This window comes from Leuciscus leuciscus (genome assembly GCF_965113295.1).
Source record: "Leuciscus leuciscus genome assembly, chromosome: 7".
NCBI classification, from domain to species: domain Eukaryota; kingdom Metazoa; phylum Chordata; class Actinopteri; order Cypriniformes; family Leuciscidae; genus Leuciscus; species Leuciscus leuciscus.
Genome location: NC_138731.1, coordinates 21,951,459 through 21,976,667, shown reverse-complemented (window position 1 = coordinate 21,976,667; position 25,209 = coordinate 21,951,459). Strand labels below are relative to the sequence as shown.

The following is a 25,209-nucleotide window of genomic DNA, read 5'->3' as shown; positions in this document are numbered from 1 at the left end:
ATGGAAGCAACCGATCGAACAGAACAAGGTAAAACAGATTAATATTAGCAAAGGCTGCATTCTTTCTTCAGCATTTTTGTAAAAGCATTCGGCCAATTAAATCAGAGGAATGCTAATATTATAATTTCTTACATTCTTGTATATGTATGATAAATATGAAATAATTATCTTCTAAATTCAGGCACATGATCATGTAAATACAGGCAAGCAGAGAAAATGATTAAAATACAACAATTACTATTCACAGGTAAACACTATCACAGTAATCTGAACTTCTGAATGTAACTCTACACCCTTGCCTCATTTAGTATACCGGTTCTATGAATATGCAAAGTAACCCGCTCAGAGATCCACTCATTGACAATCACATGTTGATCTGATTGGTTACAAGGTAGTTTGTGACATCATAAACACCAGCGATTTCAAACCGCGTCTTTGTTTCACTGCAGTTTTAAGGAGAAAATACTCAGCAGTGTTGCTGACTTATGAATTTGCACATGGTTTGTCTTAAAACATATTAAAAACACCACATAGGCATATAAACAACATTAAAAACTTGAATTTCACCACAGGGGGACTTTAAAAAGTCCACCGCAAGGATCCATTAGGCTTCTATTCAAAGGGTAGAAATACTCATAAGATATTCTTATAAAAAGTTGTGAAATAGTTTTTTTGTGTGAATAGAATGCAACAGAAAACATTTAGCTTTAAATATAAAATTTTGATCTCATTCATACTTTTGAGAAATTGTTTTTTTTCCTCCAGTCACCACTGTAATAAATTAAAATAGCAATAATGGGAAATGGAAACAAATAATAATACAAATCAATATTGCATGAGTTCATGTTATCATAATACTGTACTTGAAACAATGAATCAGTCCTCCATTGGTCAAAGAGCTCAATCGTCAATCGCTGTTGTCACAGAAACGGACATTTGTTTTCTTTTCTCGTTGTTGTATTTCTGACTGACACATCCATAGATTTCCCACTCTCCTATTTAACTGAAGTGTCGTCTGCTGAGGGAGTCAAAGCTGAACAATAAGAACAAACAACAGGTTTATGTTAATTTCATGATTCTAATTGGTTAAATTTATTTATTTATTTATTTTTCTGTGGTGCCATGTACTTACCTATGCTTGCAGGGTCCACAATCTGGACTGGAATGGCCTGTCCGTCCTCCAACAAGATCTGTGTGATGCCACCTTCAGCTCCGGCATTAGTCACCGAGGTCACACTCACCAGCTGGCTCATGCCGAGCAGGGTCGGGGGGTCACACAGAGATATGCTTTCACCAGCACTGCCACTTGACTGGAGGAACTGGGACGGACTCAGCAGAACAGGCTGTGGAGGTGCAGGGCTGGACAGCGCTGGGGCTTCTGGTGGTGGTGTAGGTTGGGCAGTGTCTTCAACTGGACACAAGGCAGACTGTAGCTGGATGGCCTATCAGACAAGAGGAGAGCACTCTTAAAGGGTAAGTTTGCCGACCAGCTTTGTCCCAGGCAACATTCTCAAAGATGAAGCCAGGCAAGTTTTTATGAACAAACATTCTTCCATTAACGTTAATAGAACATTTGTTCAAAGTTATAAGTTTTTAAATAATGTTCTCAAAACTTTAGCACAAAAACAATGAGTTTTTTTCTGAAATATTTTAGTTGGATGTTTCAGGGTTCTTGCAGGTTTCAGCAAGTCAAATTTAAGACCTTTTTAAGACATTTTACGACCATAAAGTTTGAAATTTAAGACCTACCAAAAAAAAATTTCAAATCAAAGAATTAATTTTATTTCAATGAATTAAGTAATTGAAAAAACATTAATTTAATTTACAGATAAAACAATCACATTAGTAACCTTCCACACCCAACAACGTGTGTCAGAATCAGAATCAGATATATATTTTTTTTATATAGAAAATTGTACTATGCATATTATACTGTAAAAAACACATAATTAGTTGATCATAGTTGATCATAACTAGAGATGAAATGGCATGAACATCTCATTTCAATGATTATAGTGACAAAAATGACCACGGTGATCACAGAATCCTGTTCAAAAAGTACTAATACTACACAATGTCGAAAACCAGCAAATAACAAATAAAATTAGCATCAATATGCACTTTTTGTTTACATAAACATTAAAATAATACCATTAAAAATGATAGCCAGATTTTAAAAGTGTCTTGCAACATGTTATATACTAACATGTAGCCTACAAGTTCAAATAAAGTTTAGACAAAAAAGTTGTTTTTATAAAAAGATAAACCTCAAATATTTCAGACTTTAAATAATTTTTTATAAAAAGATAAATTACTGACATTTACAATGCACTTTAGCTTATCTTTTATTATTAATAGTAAAATTCGGTCGGATTTTCCCGTGGCGTCTGTCGTTGCAATGCAACCATGCCCTGCGCTCTCCACAATGCAGGCATGAAAACAGGTCAGGGGTAAAAAAGGTGAGAAGGATGCGGCAGCAAAAAATCCAATCCAATCAACTTATATATATATATATTAGAGGTGGGCATAGATTAATTCTTTTAATCTAGATTAATCTAGATTAATTTTGAAATTAATCTAGATTAATCTAGATTAAAATGGCTCATTTGAATTCTGCCGAAGGCATTCAGAATATGTGTGCTACCCAAATAATGACTATAAAAGTAAGTCTTTGAGAACGGGTTTCTCAAGCCAGGTGGCGCATTAGACCAGGCGCTCATCTCCTGTTTCCAAAATGCATCACAAACTGCTTGAGAAAGCTGTTCTATTCATAGACTGTAAAAGGTTACTACTGTAGGGGAGAGCAGGGGCGAAAGTACCATTTTTCAGAAAAACATAATTTGAAAAGATGATGTTTTAGACAGAGATATATTTTTGCTGTGGTCAGTCACTCACAAGTGTGGTCTATCAATACCAGGTGGTATTTTGTAAAAATGTAGAAGGACTTCAGTATAATTTCACTTTGAACTTAAGACTGCTCATGTTACTTTCGACCCCGTCAGTTGGGACGAAAGTAACACACAGGTGGGTCAAAAGTAACACAACAATATACAAGCTAGATTGTTTGTGTTACTCTTGTTTTTTTTGTTTTTTTTTATTAGCCTAAATATACCTGAGTATATGACCTTGTTAACATGTAACTGCAAACATATTTTGGCCTTTATATTTGTAAAAAATTGTTAATTTACATTTTCATTTTAAATTTCAGTTTCATCAATGTTTCAAATAACCCAACAGTACAAATTTGAATTGTTTAGAATATTTTTTTTTATTGGCAATGTCAATCTATTTTATAAAATGTGTTTTCAACATGAACAATATGAAAATTAAATTAAATTACCATAATATAAATTCTCAACATAATGTAACAATAGTCATGTTTCCATCAAGGTTTTATGCATAAATGTAAAATCTGCATTAAAACATTAGGATGGAAACCCTGAAAATACATAGGTGGAGGTGGAAAAGCTATAAGGTATGGCTAAAACCTAAATGTGACTAAGGTAAATGGAATGGTGACACAGAAATCAGCTGATTTAAATGTGAACGCCCTCTCTTAAACATCTGGCTGAATCAGACCTCTATCTGTCTTACTGACCCTCACTCTTGCCATGTTCTGTTGGTATAATATGACATAAACATGTTTTAATAAATGCTGCAACACAGAGAAAGTCACCACATTAGCAGCGCGACAAAAGAAACACTTGTTTTCACTATAGCGGGACAAAAGTAACAAGTGTTACTTTCGTCCCGACAGGAACTCCTGACGTTTAAACCCGATTTACTTTTATACTGAAAAACTCTAACAAGGCAAACTTGAGGATGTGTTACAGCACTTAATAACATGTAGATTGATCATTACTGTTTGACATGAAACGAAAAACACATCTTGTAATTAGAAAAAAAAGTACCGCTTCAGTAATTTACTTATCGAACTCGAAAACTGCTTACTGGACCTAACTGCGGGAAACGATGACGAAATCACGTGATATCTGGCAGCTCCGTCAATGGTTGCGTACTGAACGTGCTGTCATAGCTTGAAATGCTAATATAGTCAGGGCTCTGAGAAAATCGCTTTGTTACTTTCGTCCCGCGTTACTTTCGCCCCGGTTCTCCCCTACTGTTACCGTCCATAGGCAACATTAGGTAAGCCTATGTTATTATCAACTACTATAGGCTATCAATTAGGGATGGGCGATATGGCCTAAAATCTATATTGTGATATACATTGCAGCCTCCTGCGATAACGATATACAGTATATTATAATAAAACCATTTCAGAACAGATTACACAGACCCATGCTAAACAACTGCTAAATGTATTTTTTTTTAAAGGGTGTATGTAGTTTTGAGAACATATATTGTGCAAAACATAATTTTGCAGATAAATAAAATTTAAGTACACTAGCTGCAGAGACTTAAGTAGGTCTAATGTTTATTATGGCTTGGAGCTTATGAAACCCCAAATTTAAAATTAGAATATTGTCTAACTGATGTCTTTTCAGTTAAAAAGAAACACAACAACGATTCTTAAAATCGAGATTATGTGCTACACCACTAAGATATATTGGAATGGGAATAATACGCGCGCGCTGGTATTCAGTGATATCATGTTTCGTTTTGAATTTGAGGTGGTCGAACGGATTAGTCGTGTGTTAACTTACCGAACTGTTACCCCACACACTCTGTATATAGTTTGCTGCTGCTCGTCTGACGGCTTAAACCCGAACCAAGTCCAAATAATGGATGTTGCACCTATCTTTTTCACCAGCTTTCACTTTCAGCCGTGTTTACTTAAGATGAAGACGAATATGCGTTGCAGCCGGGTTTACCTCGCGGCCGCGGGTAGATTGCGTCATCATAGCTTGTGTAGGATAGAGCCATCTCCCAACCCAACTTGGAGAATAGATTAACGGCGATATTTTTTTTATCGCGCGATAAGAGTCTCGCGTTAACGCAGCACGTTAACGCCGATAACGGCCCACCACTAATATATATATATATATATATATATATAGTGCTTTTTAAATGTTAAATTCATCAATCTGGTGCAAATTAAACAAAGAAAAATTATTTTAGTTACAGTGTCTGTCTACATTACTACTACATAATAATAGTTACAATATTAATCCCATGATAGTAATAGCCATATATTGTAAAACAAATGCACTGAAAAATAAAGGAAACTTTCATAATTAGTTTTGTACTAATTTCTATACTTGAAAGAGTATATTTCTATACTTCACATTAAAGATGTGATTGGGCTAGCCCAGTGTCAATCAAGAAAAGAACCAATAATGGGCCGCTGATCTACGCGTTTCATGGGGTGTCAGAAAAAAAAAACTAACGCTGACTTTTTATTGACCAATGCATTACACACTAATTACGCACTAACCCAGCGCCGCCAATTAAGCAAAACAAAACGAATGTGCCGCCGATGTACGAGTTTTATGGGCCGTTAAGACAAAAAACGAAACAAAAAAGTATGAGATGTATCGGCCCAAAAAGCACGTCGGCCCACCGGGAATCTCCCGGTAGTCCCGATGGCATGGCATTAGCCTACATGCCTGGACACAAAACAAAATCCTACCTGTAGCCTTTCACCATCCACTTATTTAGCTGCTGTTGCATCAATTGACATGCCATCTCCTTTTCTCTCTTTCTTTTTCTATTTTTAGCCCCCGACAGCTTTTTTGCATTATCCATCTTTTTCGACGACAACTCACTAACGCTACTCGTTCCTGCTCGCTCAGCGCTCACGGCGCCCGCGCCCGCTCGCGATATTATCCCGCCCACTTCTATGTCAAAATTAAAAATAATGACATTGGCAACATCGCTGTCTGTATCTGACAAGACAGTTAACATTGTAAGCTAACTTAACTCAGGCTTGCTTTCCGACGTGCGGTTCTTTGTTCGGCAGTGTGTCATCAGACTCGCGGTGTTAAAGACTTTGAAAACAATTCTGCCCTACTCTGACTCGGATTGGCTGTCAGGTTTCTGCATTAGGAATGAGGATTGTTTTTTTAAAGCTGCTAAGTTTATGGTAACTATAGAGATATAGCGGGTAAATGCTGGCCACGACCACGATTTTTTTTATCTCGCTGCGCCTGGAAAAAAACGAGTGCGTCGCTTCAATTATGAGCGCGCGCGCGCCTACATTTGAACGAACTTGAGCGCGCAAAAGATGTGATATGTGAACGGCCTGTTGGCGAGACCTTTTTTAGACCTGACTAAATTAAATTTAAGACCACGGATGAAAATCTGGCCGTTTTTAAGACATTTTAAGGCCTTAAATTTAAAGTTCAGAATTTTAGACTTTTTAAGACTTTTTAAGACCCCGCGGGAACCCTGTGTTTATCAAACATTTTTTTTAAATGTTACAACTTGTTTCAGAATGTTCAGAGAACATTCAAAAGTAATCTTCACATAATGTTTGCAAAATTATAAAATTGAATGTTCCCTTAACGTTCGCATTAACCGAGAGGGGGTTCAGCGAAAAATCGGCAGCTGGCAGCAGGAAGTAGCTGCCACTGGCAGCAGGAAGTAGCTGCCGTTGACAGCCGGAAGCCCTGCCATATTAGGAGGGACCTGCCATTTCTTGGCAGCCAATCAGTATCGTCCAACGTAGTAGCAACCAATCACATTTACCTGGAAGTCAAGCGAGAGCAGCGCCGGCGAATCTTCAGTAATGGCCGCGGTATTTGGCAGGGTAAGTTCGTATATTATCAGATTAATAAATAATTGTTGCTCTGTACGTTGGAGTTGAACTTTTATGTTAGAGACAGTGTATCTGTGTCTACTTAAGTTGAATTGGTTAATTTAATCATTTGTAGAAACGCAGCTTGTGCTCCTGGTTTGTGAGGGGCTATCATTAACTCCAAATACTAACTTACGTTACCATTATCATTAAATATTAGCGTTTGTTAACATGTTAACTTAATCTATTGATTAGAATAAAGCTCATGCTGATTTATTGGAATTGACAAGCTCAGCCTTGATGATACACGTGCAACGCTAACAAAACATATCCCAAATTATCTAACTTATGTTTTAATACAAAACACCATTTTAATCAACATTACTTCACCATATTCTAAACTTCTGTTTTTTTGTAGTTTCACCAAGTTCACCACAGCCTGTCACAGATTGCTGGGGATGGACAAGCATATGTGCCAGGAAGGAAACCCCAGATTTCCAGTTGCAAAACCAACCAAACTCACTGGTATGTTTTCACATAATGAACATAATGTTCAAATGTATTATATCCTGTCTTGATCAAAGCAGGCAAAAGGCATTCTGTTTTTTATCTCTTTTTTTTTTTTATACAAATTCTAGATTGTATCGAAAATTTGACATTTCAGTGTCTGTTTATTTTCTTAGTTTGATCATGTTTTGGATGGGACCCAATCACCAGATGAGACCAGAATATATATATATATATATATATATATATATATATATATATATATATATATAATTATTTTATATATATCTATTCAAAATATACTGGAACTGTTCACTTTTTCCATATAACTTTCACCCCCAGTTTCACAGACAAGGCTCAAACTAGTCCCAGACTAAAATGCATGTTTAACTGAAAGCAAATTACACTTGTGTATCTTAAAATATCAGTGCCATTGTTTCTTTTAAGATTCACAACAGTAATGTTTTTTCTAAGGCATATTTATAAAAGTCCTAATTGCACTAAGGCCTAATCCTGGCATAATCTAAACCCTATCTGTGAAACCGGGCTTCAAAGTTTTACATATTAGTCCAGTGGTTCAGTTCAACACTTTGTTCTCTGGCTTTAGATAGGCATAGACAGTGGCATTTAAAAAATAAATTACACCTGCTCCCTAGTTCAGGTATGCTACTGTCTACTGCTGCAACATGGCTAAGTGGTTCAACACGGAGTTCATCTCTCTCTTTCTCTCATGTGTATAAAATAACTAACTTTTTCCCCCTTCTTTTTAAGCTCAATTGCAATAAAGATGGATCCGGGATCTTGGAAGCTTGTTAAAAATAAGGTATTGATTTCATGTTACAACAATTTTGATTTCTTTACTATCTTTAGTGTATAAATAAAATGTTAGTTTTTCCATTTAGATTTTTTTTTCCAGGATGTTCCAGCTCAGTTGGGATCTGTGGACTGCAGTGTATTCATGCTAATGGTAAGTTATTACGGTGGTTTTGTTTCCCCATAACATTTATTTTACGGATAACCCAACATCCATAATAATTATCAAAAGACATCAGGCTGATCCCAATGAATTTTGTTTTTCAGGTGTGTGTGTGTGTTAAGGTTAGTGATGTCACTAGCCCAGGAGGAAGCTTGTGTAGTCCCCACCAGTTGTTTGTTGTAGTCCTTAAAGTGATTTCTGTAAAAAATAAAATTTAAAAAAAGTCTCCCTTTGCTTTGAACTTTTATCGTCGTAACTTATTCATATTGCAGATATTGTTTATGCTCTGACAGCAACATTACTCTAAAGTTTCTTTCTTTCTTTCTTTCTTTTTCTAACATCTGTCTTTCTTTATTTTCTTTCTTTCTTTTTCTAACGTCTGTCTGTATTTCTTTCTAACTTATCTTTTTCTAACATCTGTCTTTCTTACTAATCTTAAGGTTACAGGGGTTAAACACTATGTGATCTGATTCACAGAATTGTACTTTTATGTGTATTTCTTTAAAGTGAACATTATCTGTACTACTTTTGGAGGAACTGTGATTCCATTGGGTTTTTGTGTGTGTGTGTTGAATGCTCTGTGCAGGTCTTGTGATATGCAGCAGCTGACCCCAAGACGCCTTTCTACGACCTCCGAGGTCATCACCGGACCATCTTGGGCTCGGATGACAATGTCGACTTACCCTCCTATCTATCCATAAGTGTAGAATTGTTTTAACTTTGTTCTTTTGCCAATGAGAAGTAGCCAACCGGTATTTACTGATGTCAATCATGCCCTTGGAAATGGTATAACTGGTGTGAGATTTTGTGTACAGTAGAGTCTCTGGCCTGCAACCCCGTGAGACTTTGACGCCTGGCTCTACCAATGAAACTATTCTTCAGTAAATTTTTACTTATTTGATTGAACCTCACGACTCCTGGTCTTCTTTCATCATATCTGGTCCTGGGTCTTTAAGCTGTTATCCCCTAACACTAGAAACATTGTAAATCATGTTAAACCATGCTAGAACATTGTAAAACGTTTTCAAACTTTCTTTTTCAAGCCAACTTAGTTTTTTATGAACTTTAACATCTAGTTCAGAATTGTTCATTCTGATTTCAGAACAACAAATATCAAGCCTGTTTTCAAAGTTACAGCTGTTTTATAAAACAAAGACAAGAATGTATTGAAATACTACAAATGTAAAACTGAACTTAAATGATAGCAAAATATGATTTTTAAATAAAGGTCATTGAGAAAATGTTTTTTTTTTCTTCTTTTAGACATGACTTTCATTATTTGTTTAATGAATGTTTATGTACGTTTAATAAATATACAATATTATTATATAGGCATTCATTTATGTATATATTTCATTATTTGACAAACATGTACACAAATTATATTTATACACGTACAAATTCATAATTTCAAGTGTAGCTTAATGTTTGTTTTTTTTGTACTGTCTATGATCTTCGTTACTTAATTTATATTTGATAAACCTTTTTAAACCAATTACAAAATAATTACAAATTTAAGTAATTTATTTAAATAAGTACTAAAATGATATATATACATTGATATAATAATTTATTTGCCTTGCTAAAAGCGGCATCCACCTCCGACTTCCGGTTATTAGCGGCAGCTGACGTCAGCTGCCAGTGGCAGCTACTTCCTGCTGCCAGCTGCCGATTTTTCGCTGAACCCCTACTGCATTAACCAACACATTAAAAAAAAAAAAAAATTAAAACTAGAGGTTTTGAAAGCTCTGAAATAATGTTTTAATAAGTTACTAGGAACATTAAAAATAAAGTCAAAACAAAAATGTACACAAAAATTACGTAATAAGGTTTTCAAGCATTTCATTTTAATGTTTTTTTTTGTTTGTTTCTTCAATTATACTATCAGAACAGTTGATCACCCAGGAACTTTTTACATTTATTCAGAAATTAAAAACTTAAAAAATGAATTCATTCATTTAATAAATTAATAGATCCATATAAAAAATGATAATTTCAGGACAGGGTCACCTGGAGATGTGCAAACTATCTTGGGCTGCAGTGAGGTGAGAGAGCTGAAGAGCTGCACAGCCTCTGGAGAAAGAGTGTCACTCTCTTCCAAGAGTCCTTCCTTCTGAGAGGACACTGTCAATATAACAGCAGTACACTAGATTCTGTGGCAGGGTAAACAATGCTTATACTTTGACTACAGGTACTGTATGTGCTTTCTTTTTGAGGCAGGACCTTTCCTCTACTCTCTAGAATAAATTGTATTGAATGATTCCAAGATGTTAAAGGCTGGAATACACTACACAACTTCTGAACAGATTTTAAAACTCTAGGCATCATACACTGAATGACTGAGGATACGCAGACACATGGAGAACATGCAAACTCCACACAGACAGAACTCCTGACTCAGCCGGGTCTCGAACCGGGGATCTTCTTGCTGTGAGGCGACAGTGCTACCCACTGAGCTACTATGACAAAAACCTGGGCAAAAATTCTGTCGTGTATTCCAGCCTCAAGTCATTAAACACTTATTGTTTTAATAATATGTCAAATTTCAAACAATATTTCAACAGTATTTTACCATCCACAGTAGCAGGAGTCAGGGTCAAAGTCTCTGGAAGCAGGTTATTAGCCTCTGCTTTCCACTGCAACAAAAACATAAAAATTAATGCTTACTACAGAAAATGGTTGGCAGCATATTTGTGCTCACCAATCTAATGCTTTACAAATATGTTTTCTGTTCACACCTCTGTATCTGAGGTAGCCAGTGGTCCCGCCGTCAGCTGAAGAGCTTTCTGAGCCTCATGGATGTGGTTCTTGATGTCATTGACAGTGGGAAAGTAACACAGATTGTGTCTCTCAGGCACTTCCTCTGACTTGAACATCTCATGTTCCACAAACCTCCTGCCAGTGCGTTCACAAAGCAACGGTAAGTATTTTTCCAGCAAATAAAACAAAGGAGATTTGAAACCATTTAATCATACCTGAGCTGCTTGCGGACAGTGTAAACCTGGTTATGACCTTGTGCTACCAAATCACAGATCTTCTCTGCCACGAGCGGGTGTAGTCGAGAGGGTAGAGACGCCCCATCCTCCATCGTGACATCCTGCATGGCTTCACTGTCCAGCTCCTCTGTCTCTTCCTCTTCATCTTCATTTTGTTCTTCCTCTGCAAAGCAGATCTGCTCTGGAAGTGGAGGCAGGTTTGCAGTGTCCACGTCATGGTACAGGTGAGCTTTCTCTGTAGGGAGCTGGGTGTAATACCTGTCTTGGCTTTGTAGAGTATGTTTTGATTCGTTTCTTGCTCTGACCCTTTTTTAGGTTGAACGCCCTTCCTCCGAGGACCAAACTGGCATTCCATGTTGCTGCTTAATCTTTATGAATGCCTTCACTGTCATTTTATATTTATTTAATGCATCCTACTGAATAAAAGTATTTCTTTCTTTCAAACAAATCGTATCTGCTAAAGTTTCATTTGCTAATTTTGTGAGCCAATATACCACTAGCATTCAGATGCCCCCAAATTTACAGACATCGATTAAAATTCCAATTTTGAATTATAGTCAAAACTCATTAAAATAACATATAGACTACATGACTAAATAAAGACTACATGACTAAACAGCTTTAAGACTTAAATAAGGGTATCTCATATAAAGTCACACCACAGATCCCACAAGCAAAAAGGGCCATATTACCTTCATTAACAAAGGGAATGCCATCATAGGGCACATACTGTGATTTCCACATGAGTCTGGTGGCAGGTTTAGCCGGTGAGGGTGATTGGCGGGTGCCAAACACAGCGTGAGTCTGCTGCTTGTGTAGAAGCAGAACGGCCTCAAGCTCTGCCTCTGTGTTACAGTAACCACACTGTAAAAAATTAGATTTACCTGTAGAATGCTGTAATTTTACCGTGGACCTGCTGTAATCTGAAACAACAGTTTATTACTGTAAAAATGTCCCCGTTAATTTACAGTAAACTACAGGCAGCTAGATTTACCTGTAGAATGCTGTAATCTGAAGCAACAATTTTTTACTGTAAAAAATATTACAGTACTGTGCTGTAGGCTGCATAGTCTAATACTGTCAGGTGTTCAGCTGCCATTATATTGTTAAATTAGAGTTCCTGCTGAAATCAACATAAACTGTGTATTACTATAAAGTGTATTAAAGTACTCTAAAATGTGATCTTTACATTGTAACACTACTAGAATCTGACAATTTAAAATTTGCATTCTAAAATAAAAAACACACTGAAAATTGCTTGCAAACAAATGGTTCAAACAAAAGATGACCTTAAAACATGCTTTTATTAAAGCTAATACCTTTAAGTAATATTCCATTTTCTGTTATGTGGATTACAAAAGAGAACACCACAACACTAGATAAACTTTTAGATTTATTCTCATACAACATTAGATGGACTTTTACCATATGCCTTAAAACAGGCATACATATATACATACATACATAACCTGTTCATAAAATACAAATATACTCTTAAGTCAGGCTTCAGTGAGCACTAGCCAATTATTTTATATCAAAACAAATTGTTTATAAAATATATATCAGCATTTTATACTTCTGGACTGATGGTTAAAGTATTTTTCTGCACAGTTTTCCCAGTTATTTTACACACCTCTTTTCTCTGTGCAGCTTTGGTCCTCTTTTCCAGATTTATTCCAATAAAGTATCTGAAAAATAAGAGGAGAACATTTTCAGTTAAAATTATTTGCAGTGTATAATTTTGATTATCTAAAAAATTCACCAAAAACTACTGGATATTTCACTGAAGACTTGGAATTAACTGCAGAGGTCATACAAAGTACATTTATAGTCAGTAGATTCTAGCATGAGGCACATAAATGTGGATCTTCTCCTGATAAACGAAAGTTATGTGTCAGTCTGGAGTGTGAACTTTGTTTTAGAGAAACAAACTGCAGACATGTCTAATAATGACATTTACCAAGAAGGATCAAACAAGGAAACACAGGCAAGCATTTTCTCAAGGTCAGCAGGTTTGGCAGACATCTATTGGTAAAGAAAACAATTTAAGATGACTGACAGTATTTGTATCTGCAAATAAAAAATTTAAAACTTAATGTGCTACTTGTTGCTTATATTCTACAGAGGCAATAGGCCTCAAAGAAACATATTCAGAATATGAATGGTTTATGTAAAAATTTGAATTTTCTCATTTACTCACCCTTATGCAGATTTAAACTCCAATGATGAAAAAGACGATATTTTAATGGAAATGAAATGTCTGTTTGTCCCTACAATGGAAAATAAGAGAATTGGGATAAATAATGGGGAACACTAATAGTCATAGTAAATGAAAGATAAAACTAGCCTAATTTATACGGGTCACATGTTTTTACCAGTTTTCTGAAGTGATTCAATTTGTTTCACCGTACATCTAGGAATTGGTGTCTAGTTTTTGATGCTTTGGTCTCATATCTTTGATATTACATGAAACACTGGTGACTTAGATTAAAGGGATAGTTCACCCAAAAATTTAACCATTTCCCTCGGATTTTTACTCGGATAAGTTAAGGAAAATGTGCAAGTTGAATAAAAGTTGCTTACCGTTTGAATGTGATGTGGTGAAAGCCTGTACGTTACAATGGGTCACATTCCTGTGGTATCTTCCGGATTAAAACAAAGTCGCTTCATCCGATTTAAATCACAAAAACACCACTGGATGTTTAAAATGTAATATTTAAAAGTAATCGGTAGTTTACATATAAAATAATACTAGGCAGAGCTGCAAAATGACCTCATTCAGATAAACTAAAATGTCTCCCTAAACTCAACACGCAATTGAAGCGACCAAGTTCTCCCATAGTGCATTGCAAAAAACGGTAATTTACAGTTATTACATGAAAACAGCATTTTGCTGTTAAATTTTCATGTAAATTTACAGGAATTTTTTACAGTGCACGGTACGATTCTCCAATCTTCTGTTCCTCGTGAAACAATCACACAGAAAAAAGATTCACCAAGCCACATTAGCTTGACATCATCAGATTGTGTTGCTGTAAATGGATCTGTTTGACAGAGGGCTCGACGCACAATAGAAAAAGTACAATGCATTTAGGCTATTTCCATGCATATTACACTACTTTTTTTAAGTGAATGTACATTTTTTATAAGTGAAAGTTTTGTAAAAAAAAAAGAGACAAAATGCCCCTAGTGGTAATGGCTTTACTGGGGGCTCAAATACATCAGGAGAACTGAAAGAAATGAGAAGACATTTCAATAAAACTGTCAATAATTTAAGGTAGGCTTAAACTCCAGGAATGGGGCATGGCCTGAAGCAGTTTTCTTGTTGTTCAATTGGGTAGAGTTTAATTTGGGTAGTTTGTTTGTCAACCCATTCCATATGCATATGAATGCATTTTCCTAATCCAGTACATATTTTCCAGCTCCATATTTGTGCAAGACTTGTAAAATCTTAGTGCAAATAAGTGATTTTCAACATTTAAAAAAAATCGGCTGTAAAAAAAAAAAATCATCATCTTTCAGATTAGATACAGAATGTGACAGATATAATGATGAGCAAACAAGGTTTACTGACCCTTTTTTCTGAATTTTAATACCAGTGACATTCTGAGCCGCTAGTGCAGATAAACTATGGGTGCCATCATTGTCTTTTGTGGATGTGATGATTGACTGCTGTCTTTTCTCCACAAAGATTTCTATTTAACAGAACAGAAAGAAATGGCAGAACCGGACAGCAACCCATTTTCTTCATTATTCTTTTCATTTTCGGTTTATTTTATTAGTTCTATTTCATTTCTTCATTATTAGATGTTAACTACTCTATTATATATGCATACACACACACACACACACACACACACACACACACACACACACACACACACACACACACACACACACACACACACACACACACACACACACACACACACACACACACACACACACACACACACACACCAGCCACTTTATTAGAGGACATTTGAGTGTAGTGAACTGATGATCTGAGATGATATGAGCTTTGTGACATTGTGCATTATCCTGCTGGAAGTATCCATCTGAAGATGTGTGCACTGTGGTCATGAAGGGATGGACATGGTCAGCAACAATACTCAGTTAGGCTGTGGTATTTAAACAATGCTCACTTGGTACTAAGGGACCCAAAGTGTGTTAAGAAAATACCCTCACACCATTACATGCATTCAGAGATGCTCTTCTGCAGACCTTTGTTGTAACGAGTGGTATTTAAGTTGCTTTTGCCTTTCTTTCAGCTTGAACCAGTCTGGTCATTCTCCTCTGACCTCTGGCATTTTCGCACATAGAACTGCTCTATGCTGCTCACTGGATATACTGCATATTCTTACTTTTTCTGACCATTCTCTGTAAAACCTACAGATGGTTGTGTGTGGAAATCCCAGTAGATCAGTAGTTTCTGAATTACTCAGACCAGCCTGTCCGGCACCAACAACCACGCCGCATTCAAAGTTACTTAAATCACCTTTCTTCTCCATTCTGATGATCATTTTGAACTTCACCAGATCGTGACCATGTCTACATGCCTAAATTCATTGAGTTGCTAGAGTTATATTTGCGTTAAAGGGATACTTCACCAATTAGCATTAAGCTTTGTATCAGTAGAAACCCGGTAACGTTAGTATTTTCGAATGACCGTGCTTCCCTCCCTCATGTCCCCCTGAGACGAGAGATTTCTGTATTGTGTGTCTGGAAAAAGAACTCAGATGACGCAAAAATCGTAATTTTGTGTCATCTGAGACTTTTTTGGCCAGAGCTAGATCCGCATGTTTTCAGCCCGCCCATAGGGGGTGGGATCTCACGATAAAACGGCGTCTTTTCAGTTTCGAGTCAACTAGTAGCCTAGTTGTATCATTTCTTTCGATACTGCCCTCTGTAACCGGTAGGCGTGGCTTGGGAGTGGCCTCGTAGGGCAGCGAAGCAAGTGCATTCTGGGAGTTGTTGTCTTTCATCCACATGAGCCAAAAATACATTTTCTGGCTTTTCTTTCTCTAGAAGGCACAAACTTCTAAAATAATTTCATATAAATGATCCAATTTAAATACACATTAATTTTTCCAGCGGTAAAATACCCCTTTAACAAGCAGTTGAACAGGTGTACCTAATAAAGTGTCCAGTGAGAGTGTGTGTGTGTGTGTGTGTTACAAGGCTACTACTATTATATTTACCTCTGCTGGCCATTGAGAGGACACTGGTCAAGTCACTGGAACAGATGGCTAGATGGTACGACAGGGTCACAGAGCATTTTCTTGAAAAGGAACGTAGAATTTACATATAAATGGAAAAGTTTTATGATGTAGGCCAAAAATGAGCTTCCCCTCTTTGAAAGACCAGCAGCCGCCATTGACTTACACCACTGTAAGAAACCCAGTTGGACATTGGCTGAGACCCCAGGCCTGAAGTTGAGAACCATTAAACTAAACCAGATTGTCTCAGTTTGGTTAGGCTGGTTCTTGGCACATGAAAAATGTTGCAACAAAATATGATAATACATTTAAGTTAAAAAAACTTTTTTTTGCTGCAAGCAAGTGTTGTTCATTGAGTTACAATAGGCTGCTTTGTTACAGTTGTGCATGTGCATTTAAAAAAACAAAAAAACACTTCACTTACCTTGTTATGAAAATGAATCGCTGAAAATGACGGACTTTAGGACCCAGATTATGACTAAACAGAAAACAATCACATGACCGTCATGTTCAAAGAGAAGAAACGCTGCAAATCTATTGAAGACCGAAAGTGGACAGCTTTATGCAAAAATGACAGAACTGAAATGTTTGAGCAGTTGTAATATTATTTCCTGACACGTTACAATCACGCGCTGGAATCATAATGTCAAACGGAGTGTTACTGCGTCTGAACAGTTTGATTTAGAGATGAAGTCACTAATAACTTTTGTTTTAATAAGTCTCTGCTTGATGCCAATATTTTTTGTGTTGGTAAGTACCTGATTCAAAGTACACGTCTATCACTACACACTGTGATCAATTAGTTTTCATTAGCTTATATGAAGAAATACGTAATTCTAACGTGTATTTTAGACTCGAGCCAAATTCATTTGACTGGGTTACCACTGTTATAGAAACAAAATATCAGGGGAATCTCAAAATTGTGATAAAAAAAAAAAAAAAAATAGGCCTGGATAGGTAATTACAATTTTACATAGTTAATTTATTGTGATTTTTTTTTTATCATGTTCATTGTGAATGCAATGTATTATATCATATACTGTTTAGAATATTTTTAAAAGAGGTAAAGTGGATTCTGACTACAAACACCCAGCACATTTTCAACTACATGACTTTTCTGTTTTAAGGCAGATTCACGCTCATTTTCAATCGACTACAAGAACAACTGCTTTCAAAAGGATGGAAAACCATTTCAGTACATTTCTGGAAGCATCCACTACTCCCGCATCCCTCGGGAATATTGGAAGGACAGGTTGCTCAAGATGTACATGACTGGACTCAATGCCATTCAGGTGTACGTGGAAAAGAGCAACAGTGCAAACATTAAGTGCATGCTTATGTTACACATCTTGCCAAAAATCTTTTAAATCCTTTCATGCAGGTATGTGCCGTGGAACTTCCATGAGACTGTGCAGGGTGTGTTCAGCTTTTCAGGAGACAGAGATCTTGAGTACTTCTTGAACTTGGCCAATCAGACAGGGCTGTTAGTCATCCTGCGACCAGGGCCGTACATCTGTGCAGAATGGGAAATGGTGACCGTTATTTCCTAATGTTGTTAAATTTTAATGTTTTGAAATGTGATGTGTTGATGTCATGTGTCTCTGAATGTGATTATGAGAATGACTTCTCAGGAAGTATGTTTTTAAAGGAATAGTTCATCCAAAAATTCTATTTTCTTGTACTCACCTTCATAACGTTTCAAACCTATAGGACTTTCTTTTTTCCAATAGCACACAGAATGAGATGTTAAGCAGAATGTCCATGCTGCTCCTTTCTGTTTAATGAAAGTGAAGAGTGACCAGGGGACCATTCTTAGTCTCGTGAAGACATACAATGGTTTTGTGGGAGAAAAGGCTAAAAATTAAGTCATTATCTACTGAAAAATCAGAAAAAGTATAATTAGAAAAGTATTTATATAAAGGGATAGTTCACCCAAAAATGAAAATTAGCCAATGATTTACTCACCCTCAAGTCATCCTAGGTGTATATGACATTCTTCTTTCAGACGAATACTATCGGAGTTATATATAAAAAAATGTCCTGGCTCTTCCAAGCTTTATAATGGCAGTGAATTGCTGTTTCTGTTTTCTGACTTCTTTGAAGTCCATTAAAGTGCATCTATCCATAATAAAAGTGCTCCACGCGGCTCTGGGGGGTTAATAAAGGCCTTCTGAAGGGAAGCGATGAGTTTGCCTAAGAAAAATATTAATTTTTAATACGTTACAAAATGAAATTCTAGCTTCTAGTTTTTACCCAATAAAATATTTTAGAGCTTGGCATAACTAGAAAAATATTAAAGTAATATAAAAATGGCCATGGTCTTATTTTTATTATTTTACATTACTTTTCTAGGTTAAGAAATCCAAAATAGGCTACCTCATTTATCCAGGTTTTCCAAAACCGATAAAAAAAATAAATAAAAAAAAGCAGTGTTGAGACTGAAACTTTTCTGAGACTGGACGTTTGCTGAAGCCCCATTGTGGGCCCGGACCCCTGGTTAAGAACCACTGTTGTGGGGTTATGACGACTTGGAAAATAGTGCAAGGATTTGATTTATAATACTAGTAAGAATTAGTTCTGGTCACAACACAAGAGACAGCTGTGTGATTGTTATTTTGTGAGTTGTAAATTGTGGGTTCTTGTTTGTCTTATAGGGTGGTTTGCCTGCCTGGTTGCTACAAAAGCCAAACATTATCCTTCGTTCAGCTGACACAGGTATTTGTTACTTCTGCATGAGACATGACTTCATATAAGGTCAGTCCTATCTTTAATGGCAGTGTTTGTCTCTTTCAGACTATTTACAGGCAGCGAGTAACTGGTTGGCTGAGCTGCTCCGTAGGATGAAACCGTGGCTTTATCAGAATGGAGGAAATATTATCAGTGTGCAGGTACAATGTAGAGCTAGCATTACAAGACACATTTGTCCAATGCAAGGTATAGTATAGTCCCCAAACGAATGGGTCGGTTGCACTGGATGAACCTGGTGTGAAATTCTCAAGGACACAATGTTGACAGCTGGGTTAGAACCTAACTATTTTGTTACCAGCTGAGATATTTAACTACTATGCTGCTCCACCCAAAGAAAATAATATTTACCGAGTAAGCAATTGTGCATAATAACAAAGAACTTATTACAGTGACTGATGCTCATGTTTTGTAGGATTTGGAGCCCTCACGCAGTAATTATGTTTGGTGTTGACCTGTAAATGGTGCTTTACAGTGTATAGACAAGTATGGCTGTTGAAGTCTGTATGTTTTGTGCATGTTTACTCTTTTATCAGGTGGAGAATGAATATGGCAGCTACTTCGCTTGTGATTATAACTACTTGCGGCATCTCCACACTCTGTTCCGTTTGTTCCTGGGGGAGGACATCATTCTCTTTACTACGGATGGGAACACGGATAAAGAGATGAGATGTGGCACACTTGAGGGCCTGTACGCCACTATAGACTTCGGCACAGGTAAGGCAGAAGTGAGGTCAGTTCTGTCTAAATTGTACTGACCTCTGCAGACATTTTAACTAGAGTTTTAGTCCTTGTCACTAATGCATAACCAGTGTAATGCCGTAAACAAGAATTTCAGTTCTAAAATGTATTATAAATGAGTTTGATAAGATGATATTTTTTACCAATTCAAAATGACTAACTTATTCAGATAATGTCGTCGTTTACAAAAATTACTCGACTTCTACATAACAGCAATTGAGATTGAGAGCCATTTACTCCCAAAACAGAGACAACAATCAATTGGCAAATATTTAGATCGCAGAAAAACTTTGTAATTTATTAATTATTTTATAGAACAGAAATTTTTATATAATAAATTCAATACACTATATAAAATTATTTATAAATAAATATAATTAAATTAATAAACAATAATACTAATAATACTACTACTACTTATAATAATAATATTATTAAATTAATAATAATTATTATTATTAAATATAAATATTATTAAATGTTATTAAAGCATGCAAAATACATATGATTTGTTTTTATTTTACAACAATAAAATACAACAAAAATAATCTTTCAAATAAACGTTTAAATCTTTTAAAAGTTTCTTCATATCAGCTATATGTCAATAATCAACAATCAGTATCTGAAAAAAAACCTAAAAACTATGACTTGATCTCTACCTTTCTTAAATTTATTGGCAAAAAAAATTGAAAAACTCAAGCTTGCATGTGAAATGTCACACAAAGCCGCTGTGACGCTATTCACACTGCAACTTTTCCCGCCTTCAGAGACCAATATCTCTACAGCCTTCATCCGACAAAGGAGGTTTGAGCCTAAAGGCCCACTGGTAAGTAAGATGTTTGAGAGAACATTTATGTATTGATTGATTGTGTTTTTCAATTTCTTGAGCTGTAAAATGTGGCAGTAATTGATGTGTCGTGATTTCAGGTGAATTCTGAGTTCTATACTGGCTGGTTGGATCACTGGGGTGAAAAACATGCTTATGTGGACACTGACAAAGTGTGCAAAAAACTGAGAGAAATGTTGTCCATGGGTGCCAGTGTGAACATGTAAGTAATATTTTCTATAGAATAATGAGAGTAAAACCATTAGTTAATACTAGTTAATATTAAATCTTTGCTGTACTGATGCATAAATTGTGGGTGATGCATCATGATAATTCAACTTGCATAAAGGGTTTTCTTCTAATCGCAGGTACATGTTTGAGGGAGGAACGAACTTTGGCTACTGGAATGGTATAACTGCTCTCTCAGTGCACCTGTTCCCATATCCATGACGATATCTGTTAATGCAGTCATCTTAATGTGCAACTGTAATGTTATCACTCATAGGAGCAGACCACGATACCAGGTTTCGGTCTGTGGTGACCAGTTATGATTACAATGCACCTTTATCAGAGGCAGGAGACCCCACTGACAAACTGCTTGCCATCAGAGATGTCATTAGGAATGTAAGAACTTGCATATAGTACATTCTGAATGTGCATGTCTGTAGATGTAGTATCCAGTTTACAGGGAAAAAATAGTTGGTAGGGCTGGAAGGTATGACTGTATATATTATCGTTCAAAAGTTTTGGGGTCAGTAAAAAAAAAAAAATGTTTTTGAAAGTCTCTTATGCTCACCAAGTGGTCAAAATTAAGTAAAAACAGTAATATTGTGAGATATTATTACAATAATAAAAAAAAACTTTTCTTTTTCTATCAGTCTTCAGAGTCACATGATCCTTCAGAAATAATTCTGACATGATTTGCTGCTCAAGAAACATTTCTTAATATTTTTGTGGAAACTGCTACATTTTTTCAGGATCCTTTGATAAATAGAAAGTTCAAAAGAACAGCATTTATTTGAAATATAAATATTTTGTATGGTTAAAATTTTATTTTAATGGATCCTTGCTGAATTTCTTTCAAACAAAAAGAAAATCTTACTGACCCCAAAATGTTGAGTGGTAGTATATTCTTTGCAACAACAGAAAGGGCTTTTGTATTTTATTTACATGTAAGAGTGACAAATAATTTATGAATAATCATATCTTTTGGTTTACAAATTCCAAATAAAGGTTCCAGATTAAAGATAAAATAATCACATGAGATGAACACACACTTGTTCACTGGATCATCTAAAGCATTACAACATAATTAATTCATATATACAACTTTTTTTTCTTTTTTTTTTCTATTTCCAGCAAAAAAAAAAAATGTTCCTGGGATATAAAACTTTGACGATACTGCTCTAGTATTTGTCACTAGCATCTTTTGAGTAACAAAACAGACATCCATTCATATGTAGTAATAAAATGTGTTTGTTTTCAGTTTCGTGATATTCCAGTTGGTCCGATGCCACCAGCCACCCCAAAGTTCGCTTATGGCTTTGTTACACTTCAGAAGGTGTGGATATTTCACATTTCCAAACCTTAGTAATTTGCATGATTTCTTGCCCATTCAAATCATGTTCTTTCATAGGTTGGCAACATTAGCAGCTTGTTAGATACGCTGTCACCTCAAGGTCCAGTACGATCTCAATATCCTTTGATGTTTGAGGAGATTAAACAGGTACGATAATTAAAAGAACATAATACACGTAATTATAATTATAATATAGTTTAGCCAGCCAATGTTGTATTTTCTCATAAATAGCTATAGATGTGTATATATGGTTTGGGCTTTGGAGGCTGGTCTTGGATAAGTGTAAAAGCTGGTCTGAGCTTGTGTTATGTCAACTGTGTGCAGTACTATGGCTTCATGCTTTACCGAACGACACTGCCACGGAATGTTCCTGAGCCGACCCCTCTCATCTCGCCCCTCAATGGCATCCATGATCGTGCATACGTCTCTGTGAATGGGGTGAGCAGACCACTTGTTTTGGTCACGTAAACACAATGTTTTTGTTCTCGCCATGGTAGTCAGACACTACAACAGTGTGTATTACCAAAAAACACCGTTTGCTGCTTAAAGCGATGGGTCATCTCAAAATGAAAAGTCTGTCATTGTTTATTTACCCTCAAGATGTTCAAAACCTGTATGAGTTTCATTCTTATGCTGAACACAGAAGAAGATATTTCGAAGAATATAGTTAACCAAACAGTTGATGGACCCCATAGTTTATTTATATTTAACTGTTTATTTGAGCCCAGGTGTCTATACTTAACCATTACATTTACCATGGTTTTGTTTGAGAGACAGATGATTGCCAGAGCAATTTGTTTAGATTGAAACCAAGCTTGTCTATGAGCAGGTTTACCAAGGGATTATGGAGAGGGACACTGCCCTGGTGATAAACGTTACGGGACGTCAAGGGGATCGGTTGGACATGCTCGTGGAGAACATGGGCAGGGTTAATTTTGGCAGCTATATCAATGATAATAAGGTAAGTTATACTTTGTTCAGGATTTGTTAAGACTGTTTAAACCATCTGAGAAAATCCATTTAGAATGAATAAAGGACATTTTTTATTATAGATTGTCTGTCTATTTTTCAGGGTCTCTTGGGTAATCTCATTTTGGGAAATGACGTGCTCACTGATTGGTCCATCTACCCACTGGATATTGACACTGCAGTAGCCAATGGTTGGCTGCAGTCGGCTCACTCGACTCACTCGGGGTCAGGGATGGAAGCAGGAGACGGACCAATGATCTACTCAGGAACCTTGATGCCTAAAGGCCTTGCATGGGACACTTTTGTCAAACTTAATGGATGGACTAAGGTGAGGCACATTATTCATATAATGTAGATTATCTAGCATTTGTTATTGTTTGAGACTTGACTGACTACGTGCCAGTTTTGTGTAATTCTGTTTTTCTCTTTCAGGGTCAGATATGGGTAAATGGGGTGAACTTGGGGAGGTATTGGCCCCAGAGGGGCCCCCAGCAGACACTGTATGTCCCTGGACCTTTTCTTAGTGCCACTCAGCCAAACAACATCACAGTGCTGGAGCTGGAAAGAGCTCCATCACACTGCAGAATCCTGTTTATGGACCGGCCACAGCTCAACAACACTGGACAGAAGACATGACAATATACTCTAGCAGTTATGTGATAAACCAGTTATCTGCTTAAATCTATCAAGTATTACAGAGAAATCATAATACATGTTAATACACTTTAATATTTGCCACATTTGCTCAATTTACTGGTCAGTCGATTTCTTAAGACATGGTAAAAATGCTGTTTTTCCCCATCTTAAGTGCAGAAGTTAATTTTAATACTCTATATGACAAATCTAAGAATGATTGATGTGCATTAAAGTTAATCTGCTTCAAAAGAAGATGATTAAATCTCAGAATCATAACTCTATATTCTGCTTTTTGTGCGGCATATGTATGATGTAAAATATGTTTAATAAGATAAAAGCATTCAAGCCACTCAGAATAAATCAATAAAACATTTGCGTTTTGATTTGCTGTTTTAATTTGAGTGATTGTAGCATTCTGTGGTGTCAATCATATACTTCTTTTAAAATTACAAATCACTAGTTTGGAAACAATATACCAAAAGAATGGTTTCAAAACTGGATTCAAGCAAGAAACAGTATTTGCACAATCTAAAACTGCTGCAGCTGCTAATCCAGGTGGAAGTATAAACTTTAAAAACATATACTTTTGCGATTCCTCCATAGTTTTGCATTTTTTAAACAAAAAACACAAATAGTTGTGTTTTAATCATAGTGGCTGGTCTGTGTCCTGAGTGAGTCGAGAAGTAAAACAATGTTAAATTACAAAAACTAGACACGCTTACACTGTTTACTCAAATCTTTTGCCCATTTATGATTTATTAATCATTCTAGAATCCATTTTCAGGTAATCCTTCTCTCATAGTCTGGTGATTTTCAAAGACCATGAGTTCCATGATATATTTACTGTAAAATTCAGTTAACTCCCATAACGTGAAATTTGGCCACAATATGGCACTACTCCTTCCCTCCTCTAATGTGGTACAGTAGCATGTGAGAGGTCAGGGCCGGGCAGCAGCATTGGCTTTGCGGTGGGCTTGAACACAGCGAGGCGTACAGAAAGAGAAGTCCAGATATTCAAAAGGAATCTTCCCCAGCAACGACTCTCCACACTGAAAGCATCTCCTAGCAAAACATTAATGATGACAATTTAAATTTTGGGGTAAACTTTTCCTTAAACACGACTTGCATAAAGGACACAATTATTTCTCCATAGAGGGATTACATGATAAGAAAAGATAATACCTGATGGTAGTGAGTGTTACACCAGTTGTGGCAACATGTTCAGCCAATCTCCTCTCTGCAGCCAGAGCTCGCTGTGTGACATCAGAAATATGACAATCAGCCAATGGGTCAACGACGTAACAAGAGCTACAGTACA

General features: G+C 36.2%; 2 protein-coding genes, 2 long non-coding RNA genes and 1 pseudogene across 5 annotated transcripts in view; 2 read left to right on the top strand and 3 right to left on the bottom strand.

Moving 5' to 3' along the window:
* Positions 1–844: 844 nt before the first annotated feature.
* Positions 845–12,275, bottom strand: LOC309502569 (calcium-responsive transcription factor-like; annotated as a pseudogene). Its single transcript, XR_014211810.1, has 7 exons — positions 12,228–12,275; positions 11,834–12,040; positions 11,156–11,519; positions 10,919–11,075; positions 10,753–10,816; positions 1,133–1,442; positions 845–1,033 (listed from the first exon to the last, which is right to left on the bottom strand). The product of XR_014211810.1 is annotated as a calcium-responsive transcription factor-like (transcript).
* LOC309503008 lies at positions 2,429–5,584 on the top strand. The gene is made up of 2 exons (XR_014207460.1): positions 2,429–2,520; positions 5,019–5,584. It is a non-coding gene; the product is annotated as an uncharacterized lncRNA (long non-coding RNA).
* A 12-nt stretch (positions 12,276–12,287) lies between the features above and the next one.
* LOC309503010 lies at positions 12,288–13,447 on the bottom strand. Its single transcript, XR_014207462.1, has 3 exons — positions 13,377–13,447; positions 13,137–13,201; positions 12,288–12,864 (listed from the first exon to the last, which is right to left on the bottom strand). It is a non-coding gene; the product is annotated as an uncharacterized lncRNA (long non-coding RNA).
* A 3,444-nt stretch (positions 13,448–16,891) lies between these two features.
* glb1l (galactosidase, beta 1-like) lies at positions 16,892–24,264 on the top strand. The gene is made up of 16 exons (XM_082175374.1): positions 16,892–17,145; positions 17,523–17,689; positions 17,777–17,927; positions 19,050–19,110; positions 19,189–19,283; positions 19,677–19,857; positions 20,649–20,707; positions 20,809–20,930; positions 21,076–21,116; positions 21,213–21,331; positions 22,194–22,268; positions 22,344–22,433; positions 22,611–22,724; positions 23,116–23,247; positions 23,359–23,583; positions 23,688–24,264. The coding sequence occupies exons 1-16, from the start codon at positions 17,083–17,085 to the stop codon at positions 23,889–23,891; spliced, it is 1,899 nt and encodes a 632-aa protein (XP_082031500.1). The 5' UTR covers positions 16,892–17,082; the 3' UTR covers positions 23,892–24,264.
* Positions 24,265–24,617: 353 nt separating this feature from the next.
* Positions 24,618–25,209, bottom strand: part of ankzf1 (ankyrin repeat and zinc finger peptidyl tRNA hydrolase 1) — an 8,538-nt gene continuing 7,946 nt past the window's right edge. The window contains exons 14-15 of the mRNA XM_082175759.1: positions 25,074–25,199; positions 24,618–24,953 (exon numbers count right to left, since the gene is read on the bottom strand). Of these exons, the coding sequence (XP_082031885.1) occupies positions 24,830–24,953; positions 25,074–25,199 (250 nt within the window). The 3' untranslated portion in view covers positions 24,618–24,829. The remainder of the gene's footprint in view (positions 24,954–25,073; positions 25,200–25,209) is intronic.